This window comes from Talpa europaea (genome assembly GCF_964194135.1).
Source record: "Talpa europaea genome assembly, chromosome: 12".
Lineage (NCBI taxonomy): Eukaryota > Metazoa > Chordata > Mammalia > Eulipotyphla > Talpidae > Talpa > Talpa europaea.
In genome coordinates, this window is record NC_140079.1 from 48,130,903 (window position 1) to 48,141,307 (window position 10,405).

Below are 10,405 nucleotides of genomic sequence, written 5' to 3' on the forward strand. Positions count from 1 at the left end.
GTGAGGGCAGACTAGTATGTCCATGGTCCTGTCCCCAGGACGCTACCCACAGACCCCCTGCTGACCCAGCAGGTACGCTTGGGGCTGGCCCTCCTTGGATGCTGGCGTCCGCTGCAGTCTCGGCTCACATGTAATTGTGGATTTTCCTGCCTGAGAAGGGGGTTTCTGGTGTTGGCCTGACTTCTTCAGGCAGTCAAGTGCCTGGGAGGACACTGAGCCAGGGATCCCATCTTGCGGCCCATGTGTTAGAGTGGGCAGGGGAGGAGGATGGCTTTTGTCACACTCCGAGACCTCTGTGTGGAGGGCTAGAGACCCCAAGTCCATCTGTCCTACCAGCAATGTGTGCTGGGTTTGGGGGCTGTATGCCAGGGACTGGCTGTTTGTGATCAGGTGGATGGTAGTAGGCATGAGGCCGTTTGGGGGCTGGGCATGCGAAAGTGTTCCTCTCCCCAGACCTCCCCACCTCCAAACTTGAGCTGGTTTAGAGCCAAACATTCATCCACCCTGCACCCTCAACTGAATTCTGAGTTTTCTGTATTTCCAAAGAAGGTCTGGTGGTATTGGGGGACTCTGCCAGGGGCCCTAAACTCCCCCACCCCAGGCCAATGAGCAACACCTGTCACCCTCTCTGGGTTCTGATGGAGTCATAATCAGAGGCCCTGGGCACTCAGCATGGGTAATGGAATGTAAGCCACAAGGTCAAGGGTATTAGGTCCCCTCCAAGGCCACCAGAGCCTTCCCTGTATGGCCTGGTTCACTGGGGGAGACTGGCCTGGGTGAGTGGGCAGCTGGTCTGTTTCTTCTGTTCATTTTGGAACCTTGTGACCTGGGCCTCAGTTTCCCTCTTGTCATTGACTCATATCTGCAGGTCTTGGGGCCCCAGGATCTTCCCAGGAAGGGTGGCAGGGACCAGATGTCAGGGTGTTGCTGGCTCCACATGGCTCCTTTCACTTGCTGCCCTCCTGGTGAGCCAAATACCTTGTCCAAAGGAGCCGGGGACACGTGGCATATGTGGGCGGGGAGTTGCCCCCATCTCATGGGGTTCTGCTTCTGGAATTTGGGGGCAATCCTTGCCCAGCCCAGTGTATCACTCTGACTCCTTGTCCACTGGGGACAAGGGGTCACAGCTGTGGCTTTCATCATCAGACCCTGGGAGGGAGATGTAGGTAGCCAAGGTCGCTGGCCCCGCCGTGTTCTGCCCCCTAACCCCAAGGAAACTGCCCTTGAGGGACTTGGTGGCACCACCGATATATGCAAACCCACCGGTCCAAGCCCTGCCCTGCCTGTGTCCCTGTCCCCAGGCTGGCTCTGCCCACCCCCCCCCCCAACCCCAGCATGTACACTGCTGTGGATGTCCCGTGGACCGTTTGTGTGGCGCCCTCGGCGGGCGGGGGCGGGCAGCTCAGGGCCCTCTCGGCCGGCCCCTGCCCATCCTCTCTGACGTGGACGCTTTTGTCTTTGTACCTTTGCATCCTTTGTAATGAAACGTAATAAAAAAATCCAATGTTTTTGTCTCTGCCTCCTACTCCCTTTTTTCTCCCTACCAACTGGGATGAAACATGGGGATCAGGGGGCACCAGGAGGGAGCTGTGCCCTCTTATAGATTGCCCCCCAGCACACACACACAAGAACTCTGACAAGCAGATGTGGTACCTTCATGCAGCTATTCAATCCTGGAGAGTGAGGGATCTCCCCCAGCCCCACCAGTGTCTTCGGCCCAAGCTCAGGAATGCAGGTATGCAGGCCCCTGACCACAACTGGGTGGGATGCTGTAGCAAACCCCACTGTGCCCAGTCTGCCAAGTGGAGGACAGTGCAGGTCCTCACTTTCTGAGGCCTGGTTTTGAGGTCTTGGGCCTGCCCCTCCTCCCTCAGAGGCCCGAGCCCCCACCATCTCCTCAGAGCAGGGATCACAGCCGGTACCCCACCAAACATACTTTATTTCATTCTCTCTGAGCCCCTCTCCTTGCACCCCAGATTGGCTGCCTTTCCAGGCTGGTGCAGAACCCTCGGCCAGCATCCAATGGGCCCCCTCACGTCTCTAGGACCGCAGCCGCTGCTGGGTCTCATAGTCCTCAGGGATAGTGTCTGTGAAGAGAGGGAGGTTGGTGAAAGGGTATGGGGGAGTGAGTGGGGCAAGCTGTTGTGAGGGAGGTAATGAGGTGGGAGAGGGGCAGGATGGGCAGGCAGGTGGGAGGGACCAGGGCTGGGTAATTCAGGGTGCTTGGGTGAGGGGTGCTATGTCTCTCTACCCCCAACAGAGTTCCCCCTCACCATTGCAGCGGTAGCGCAGGTTGGCCCAGATAATATTCTCCTGTGAGAAGCAGAAGACCCCCAGGCGGCCACCCCGCATGGTTGTGTCCAGGACTACGTTGCTGTCAGCCACCAGCTCGGGGCCCTCATAGAACCGCACCCTGCAGGGAAGGGGACTGTGAGGTGAGCCCAGGCCAGACCCTCTCTCTCAGAGCCTGAGTCCACCCTGCTCTCTGGGAGTGGTGGCCACTTTTCCCTCTGCTGGGCCACTCAGAGCAGAGGGGTGCTCCCTGGCCAGAGCCTCAGTCTCTCTGTGTGAGAGGATGGGCATCGAGAGTGTTGCACGCAGCAGCACTGAGCAGAGCTTATGGACATCCTGGCCGTGCAGATTAAGGAACAGAGAGTAGGTACGACCCTGCCTTCCAGCTCCGGACCTGCTGTATGCTAGGGAGGCATGGATTTTTTTTCTAACTGCCTTTGTCATTCCTATTCTACATATAGGGAAACCCAGTCTCCCAAACGGGGCCTGTCCCCTGGTCCAGGGATAGAGGTGTCCACCTGATGTAGCCCACTTGGGGCCTGTGCTGCAGGAACCAGCGGTAGGATGTCTTGTCCTTCCAGCCCACGTTGCGGGGGTCCTTCCACAGCAGTCGAACCTGTGATGATGTGTCCCCTGTGTGCCACAGGGCATTCCGAAGCTGCTCCCCAGGGCCTGTGGAGGACTTCACAGCCTGTCACATCCAGGGACGGGAAAGGTATCAGAGATCACGCAGACCACACAGTGCAAAAGACTTGGCATGACAGGCAGGGGGCTGCAGGTCGTGGGGTGTGGCAGGGAGTCCCTGGGAAACCCTGATGGGAGTTCCACAAGGAAGCCTTCTTATGGACTCCGTGGAGGTCTGCAGGTGGGTTGTGTGTGTGTTTGGGGGTGGGGAGTGTGGTGATTTGGTGCTCATGGAAGGATTTGGAAGTTCATGGGCAGGTCTGCAGTCTGAAGGATTAGGGAGGTCTTGGAGGAGGATTTAGTAACCTATACAAAGTTTGGGTGTATCTGGGATAAATTCGGTCTGGAAGATTTGAGGAATTTTCAGTGATACACTGGTCTAAAGGGCTTGCAGGGAGGTCTGGAGCCTAAGGGAGAATTTAGAGCTCTGAGAAATTTTGGGAACCCAAAGGAAAATTGAGTGACTTTGGGAGATGTTTGAGGACCTGTGGGACCAGGTAGATTTGGGACCAGGGAAGTCCAGGAGAATTAGGGGTGGGTGGGTAGACTTTGAGGTCCACAGCATGATGCTGAGGAACCGGGGACTGTAAGGGCTTTGTGGTCCATGGAAGAGATTGGAACCTCTTAGAGGGTCCAGGGAAAGAGAGGTCAGGTAGTGCCCCTGAACACCTTGAGCTGGATGCCGGGCTCAGCCACCGCGCGGAAGGGGTTGGCCTGCCAGTAGGTCTGCTCCATCTGCTTCCACATGACCACGTAGAAGCTGGAACTGTCTTGGTAGCCAAAGATGAAACCCGCGTAGTCATCATCCGTGACCGTATTCACATGGAATGTGCCCTCGAAGTCCACGCCATTGAAGGCCGTGTAACCTAGGGAGAGAAGGACCCTAGGTCCCACGGGGCCCTGGCCCGCACCGGGACCTTTATCCTCCAGAGGCCACGACCCAGATCTGTTCCTGCCATTCCCAGCTTGAGGCCCGATACGGCCACGCCCCTGAGTCCCCGAGTGCCTTGAGCCCCGCCCTCAAGAGTCCAGAACGACCCAGCCTCTACGCCCACACCCAATTAGGTTCCGTCTTTCCTGCTTCCAGGCCCGCCCCGGCCCCGCCCCCGGGCGGTGCCGCCCCCGAGTTACTTGTCTGCAAAGCCTCGCCCCTTTGCATGTTCTCACCCACAGCCAGACCAGGATCGCTATTCATCGTCTGCACAATCTCCATTCCCTGATGGGGTCAAAGGAAGCATGGCCTCAGAACGGCTGTGGGGGTCCTCGACTCCTCACTCCCCCCTTAGGAATCGTTGTGGGGGTCCTGGGCTCGCCCCACCTCCCACCTAAATACCGCCCTCACCTGGTTGAGCACCACCCAGTTGGGGTCTATCTGTGCATCGCCCTCTGGGTCCAGCACAACAGTCTGGAAGGCCCGGAAGTCGGTTAGGGTGACTTCGGCGTTCTCTGGACACACATCGATCTTGTCCACCACCTTGTCTGCATCAAAGTCGCCCTGGCACGCGTCACCTACGCCGTCCCCTGAGGGAAAGTGGACGGCCACCCGCGGTGAGGTCCTGCCCTGGGACCAGCCCCACCCCACCTGCCACTGGCCCTGTCTCCTCTGCAGGACCCGCCCCCAGACGTACTGTCTGAGTCCTCCTGGTAGGGATTGGGCACCAAACGGCAATTGTCCCGACTGTCTGGAACCCTGTCGTTGTCGTCATCATCATCGCAGGCGTCCCCCTGGCCATCGTGGTCTGAGTCCTGCTGGGCGCTGTTGGGCACTGTGGGGCAATTGTCCCTCGAGTCCTGGTGCCCATCCCCATCCCTGGAGTGGATGAATGAGATAATGAGATCCCCAGGGGACTAGTCATGGGTCACCCACTGGGATCCCCAAACCCACCCCAGGTGGCCTCCTTACTGATCTTGGTCGCTGTCACAAGCATCTCCCACAAAGTCGTGGTCCACATCCCTCTGGGGGGCAGTGCAGGGTCCGTGATCAGGGCAGAGGAACTCAAACGCCTTCCACCCACCCAGAGTCAAGGTTCTACTGATCAAAGGAAGGCCCTCTAGGACTGCTTGGACCAGGCTATAGTCCTGTTATCCTGTCAGGGACGCAACCCAGGGTCTGGCCCCAGCTAATGTCTGAAGTGCCCTCACCTGGTCGGGGTTGCTCCTCTGGGGACAGTTGTCACAGGCATCCCCTACACGATCGCCATCACTGTCCCTCTGGTCTGAGTTTGGCACCCTGGGGCAGTTGTCTGCTGCATTCCGGATCCCTTCAGGGGGCGGGGAAGGACAGGACCCATAGTGGAGCTGGCTCAAACTGACTTTTAGGGGAGACTCTGATCCATCCCCCTCCCCTGGCTCTCAACAGCTACAAAGTTAAACTAAATACCAGCACTCCAGTTTCTGGAGTCTTCAGGAGTAGATAGCCTGCTAGGGGGACTGGCCCTCATTCACAGGGCAGCTCAACTAGCCCTCCCCTTGCCCTGGGAACGCACCACTCTGAGTCCTAGTCCCCAGTACCACCCGGCTCAGACTCATGTCTCTGTGCTCTTCTTTCCTGTGGCACTTGACACAGAGCCCACCTACTTTCCTCCAACTCTTCCTGCCTATTCACCTGGATGTGGGGTCCCAGCTTGCAATTTTCTACCTGCCCATATATAATCCGTAGTCCGGGCGCATGGTGGGCTCACCCCCTCTGACTTTCACCCCAGCCCCCTGACCCCCCACTAGGAGCTTGTCCCCCTCCTCCCATACCAACCCCATCCCTAGGTGCCTGCCTTGCCCTCCTCCCCGCCCCTCCCGCTCACGGTCGCCATCGATGTCGTCGTCGCAGGCGTCGCCCCGGCCATCCTGGTCAGTGTCCTTCTGGTCGTCGTTCTTCTGAGCCCGGCAGTTGTCGCACGCATCTCCCCACTTGTCGCCATCTGAGTTTCGCTGGTCTGGGTTCCGCACCAGCGGGCAGTTGTCCTAGGCACAGGCCAAGGGAGGGCAGAGGTCACCCCCGGCCAGGCCAGCACATCCCCACGGTCCCACCCGTCTCTTCTCCAAACCCCCCCAATCCAGCTTCGGAGGTCACGGCCCCTCTCAGGCCACATCCCGCCAGGGGAGCCGAGGCACCGCCGTTGGCCCCACCTCCTCGTTGAGGATCCCATCGCCGTCGGCGTCCGGGTCGCAGGCGTCTCCGATGCCGTCACGATCCACGTCCTCCTGCCCTGAGTTGGGCACCGTCATGCAGTTGTCCTGGGGGGCCGGGCAGAGGTGAGGGGCGCCGCGGGGAGCCCCGCCCGACCGGAGTCCCCCGCCCCAGCCGACGCCGCGTTTCTCGCCCCCGACGCGCCGCCCCCCGGCAGGCCACGCCCCTCACCGCCCGCCCCGCCCGCGCCCCCCGCCCCCGCCGATTCGGGCCCGCCCACCTTCCGGCACTGGCGCTCCGAGCAGCGCAGCTTCTCGTCCGGGAACCCGTCCAAATCTGTGTCGCGGCCGCAGAGGAGGCCGTTGCCCGCCCAGCCGACCACACACTGCGGGCGGGAAATGAGTGGGCACTCCGGCGCAGTCGCGTCGGGCAGGCCCTCCCCTCGCCCGTCCAGGGCCACTCGCACGCACCACGCACGACCGGGAGCCATCGCGCTCCAGGACGCAGTCGGCCTTCTCGTGGCACGGGCTGGGCGCGCCGTCGGGGCAGGAGCGCTGCGCTCGCCTACGGCAGCCGGATGTCTGGTCGCCCACGAAGCCGGGCTGGCACGGGCCGCACTGGAAGGAGCCCTGCGCCGGGGCGGCGCGCACTCAGCCGGGGCCACGTGCCGCTTGCAGCCTCCTCCCCAGCGCGCCTTCCGGCTCACCGCGCTCTCCCGGCTCCTCTCCGGCCTTACCCGGGTATTCACGCACACGGAGTTGGGAACGCAGTTGTGCTGTCCGGTCTCACATTCGTTAATATCCGTACAGACCTAGGAAGCCGGGAACTCAGAGGTCACTCCCCGACGCAGACACCTCCGAACCTCCCACCCGTTCAGGTCTTCTCCGCCCGCTACTTTTCCCCTCCACGCACTGCCGACCCCATCATCGCTGACGCGGACTCTCTCCATTACCAGGCCCCCAGCCCACCTTCCCCCGCCCGAACTAGACAGAAAGAGAGACTGGGGGACATGTTTACTGAACAAAATGCCCCGCGCAGCCCCTCTGCAGGCTCTCACCTGTTTGTTGGCCTTGGCAAAGGCCAGCCCTACGCCCGTGTGGGGGGGCCCGCTGTACCCTGGCGGGCAAGCCTCGCAGCGGAAGCCAGGACTGGTGTTGATGCAGCGGACACGAGGGAAGCAGGGGTGGGCGTTGCACTAGGAGGAAGGGTCCCGGAGAGTGAGAGGATCGTGGAGTCGGGTTTCCACCAGAGGCAGCCTTAGGGGTTTTCTTGGGCCATCAGCCAGCACTTGGTGGGGGCGTGCCATGTGGGGTGGAAGCCATCATCCCAGGGGTCAGTCGTTACTTTGTCTTGACGGGGGCAGGGGCACGACCAGGCGGAGAGAGGGGTATGCCTGGAGGGGTCTGTTCCAGGGACCCGCTGGGCCGGACGCTCAAGGGCGGGCGGAGGAATTGTGAAGGCGGGCATCACCAGCGGAGGGGGGAAGTGGTCTCCGGCGCCCGCATACCCGGCGACGGGGGGCTTGTCGGGACAGGCACCCCGCGGTGCTGGAAGGGTTGTTGGGACTGGTGATCCCCGGAGGTGAGGGGGGTCGTTGGGGTGAGCCACTCTCAGCGGCAGGAGAGTCAACGGTGCCAGGGGTAATCGAGGGGGTAGGTGGGTCAGGTGCCCTTGATGGTAAGGGTGGGTGATGGGGCAAGTGCACCGTGGGAAGGTCGTCTGGACGTGCGCTCCCGGCGGCGAGGGGGTCCTCCGGGAAAGCGCCCCCAGCGGAGGAGGAGGTCGTGAGGGAAGTGGGAAGTTGCGGGGGCAAGCGTTGAGGATTGTCGGGGCGGTGGGGGGCGGTCGCACCTCGTTGACGTCCGCGCAGTGCGAGCCGTTGCCGGTGTAGCCCGCGGGGCAGGGGCCGCAGCGCGCGCCGCTCGTCGTCTCGGTGCAGGCCACCCCGGGGAAGCAGGAACCGGGCGCGCACTGGGGCAGGGGCCGCACGCTCACACCCGGGGTGCGAGCTGGCTGCATCCCTTGGGGTCGCGGGGCGGGGGGAGAGGGGCCGATCAGCGCCGCGCCCGGGGGCGGAGCCCCGCGGGAGCCAGACGCGGACCTGGGATCCGGCCTGGGGCGTGGCCTGGCGCGGGGCCGCATCCCGCGCGCCCGGGGCCCGCTCCCCGCTTCTGGGCCCGCCGGGTTTCTGCCTCGCTCTCCGCGCCTGCGCTTCCCGGCAGCGCTCCCACGGCCCCCGGGGTTTTGTGTGTCCCCCCCTTCCACCCTGCCGTCTGTTTCCCTTCTCTGTTCGTCTGTCTCCTTTCCTCAGCCTCTCTCTCCGTCTCCGTCAGGGTCCGCGCGTCCCGGCCTCCGTCTCCCCGCGCTGCCTCCCCGTCCTTCCCGGCCCGCACTCCCCGCCGCCGGCCGCGCTCACCGCACGCGTCACACTCCATCACCGTGTTTTTCAGGAACGTGATCTCCTTGACCTGCGGCAGGAGGTCGGCTGCGATCAGTGGGCTCCACGGCTCTCCCCCTCCATTTCCCCTTCACCAACTCCCCACCCTCCCTGTCCGCCTCCCCCTTCTCCAGAGCCACTTATGCCCCCCAAGGACTTCCTTATTCCTGAGGTCCCCTCGGAATTCCCTAGCCCTAGAGTCCCTTCTTTCTAGGGTCCCCATTTTCTTCTTGTTTCCCCTTTTCCTTTTCCACCAGCCCTGATCCCCCAGACGTACCAGGACTCCCTCCCCGCTCTCTCCTACACCCGCTCCCTTCAGTCAGGCCCCTCTCCCCCTCCTCCGTGCCCCCTTCCCCTGCACCCATCCCGCACCTGCTGCCGCAGCAGCTCCCGCACGTCCTGCAGCGCCGCGTTTGTTTCTTGCAGTTCGCGCAGCATCTGCGGGGCCAAATCTGCACCTGTGTCGACAGGGGGCGCTGGTGGGGCGTCCGGAACGGAGGACCCCACCACCCGTCCTCACGCAGGGTCAGGGACTCCCGACGCCCACCCCATTCCTTGGGCCTCTGCCCCGCACTCCCCGGAGAATAATCCCGGGGTCCTCAGGCCCCCCAGGCCTCAGTGGGTCCTCCTGTCAGGTTGCGGGTGTGTGTGCGTGCGTGTGGGGGGCGGAAGGGGGAGGATGGACAAGGCATGTGGGAGGATGCGCCTTACCCAGCGGCATCTGACCCTGGCCTGACGCGCCGAGGGCTGCCAGGGTGAACAGGAGAACGCGGGCGACGGTGAGAACCATGGCGGCGGCACGGAGCTGGACGGCTGCTTGCTCTCTGCCGCCCACGAGGCCCGCGGGGCCTATTTATCCCAGCGGTGCTGCCGGCTCTGGCTCCGAGGACGGCCCACCGCGGCCCTGCCCAGCGTCCAGCCGCAAGGTAAACAGACTGTGCTGGCCTCTGTGTTCAAGGCCCCGCCCGCGCTGCTGAACCGGGACCCGGTGGGGAAACTGAGTCTCGGAAGCCTGTTCAGAGGTGATGGGGGCAGAAAGTTAAGCCAGTAAGTCCGACCCTCTCACGCACTTTTTTGCTAAGGGCCTGTTCTATGTCACCCTGGGCACAGCTGGGAAAGAGGCGATCCCAAGCCACTCCCTCAGCTCTCACTCGGGAAATTCACCGTGGCTATAGGTTAGGACTCATCTCCAACCCGAGCCCTGTCTTAGGACAGGGTGGCTGGCCTCCACTCCCTCCTCACTTGCTTCAAAACCCAGCAAATGAGGTTCTCTCTGCTTTGGGTCCTTCGGGTCCCACCCTCCCCCAACCCCATGCACAGTGGAGGTAATAGGCGTGATGCCAGTGGTGATTATAAGAAAATGAGTGGTCAGGTGAGATCAGGGACCCCCCTCAGTCTCCCTGCTCATGCCCCTGGCCCCCACCCCAGAGTTGCAAGTGACTCCCTGCCTTTCTGATCTTCCCTTCCTGTGGGTCTCTAGCTGGTGGATTGGGCTTGGGGCGTCTCCCCTGGGTGGGATCACCCTCAGTTTCTCAATCCGTACAGTGGGCTGGAACACCCCTAGCTGGAGAAGGTGGGAAGGGGGCACTGGGGTTTCTGTTTGTAGGACCATACCTTCTGAACTCCTCTCCAGCTGCTGTGGGACAGTCTGTAATAAAAATAAAAATAATTGCTTATGCAGAAGTTGTCCCTTTCAGCCCAGTTGCCCTCTTGAGTTGACTTTCTGGAGTTAATCTTCTCCACCCCATGCGCTGGTGCTCAAAGGTCCTGTTCTATAGCTGGGGAAACTGAAGCTCAGAAAGGGGGCTTGACTGACCTAAGGCTACTATGAAGAGCAGGGTGAAGCCAGGGCACAATCATTACCCAGT

At 62.0% G+C, this 10,405-nt stretch overlaps 1 protein-coding gene across 1 annotated transcript; it reads right to left on the reverse strand.

Annotated features, from left to right (window-relative positions):
* Positions 1-1,928: 1,928 nt before the first annotated feature.
* COMP (cartilage oligomeric matrix protein) lies at positions 1,929-9,327 on the reverse strand (the record flags this gene model as incomplete). The annotated part of the gene is made up of 19 exons (XM_084249708.1): positions 1,929-2,087; positions 2,274-2,413; positions 2,811-2,983; positions 3,646-3,842; positions 4,144-4,192; positions 4,319-4,497; positions 4,605-4,786; positions 4,880-4,932; positions 5,119-5,237; positions 5,775-5,934; positions 6,100-6,207; positions 6,381-6,485; positions 6,571-6,729; positions 6,837-6,911; positions 7,158-7,295; positions 7,952-8,121; positions 8,517-8,568; positions 8,910-8,995; positions 9,249-9,327. The coding sequence occupies 19 exons, from the start codon at positions 9,325-9,327 to the stop codon at positions 2,041-2,043; spliced, it is 2,271 nt and encodes a 756-aa protein (XP_084105834.1). The 3' UTR covers positions 1,929-2,040.
* Positions 9,328-10,405: the final 1,078 nt, after the last annotated feature.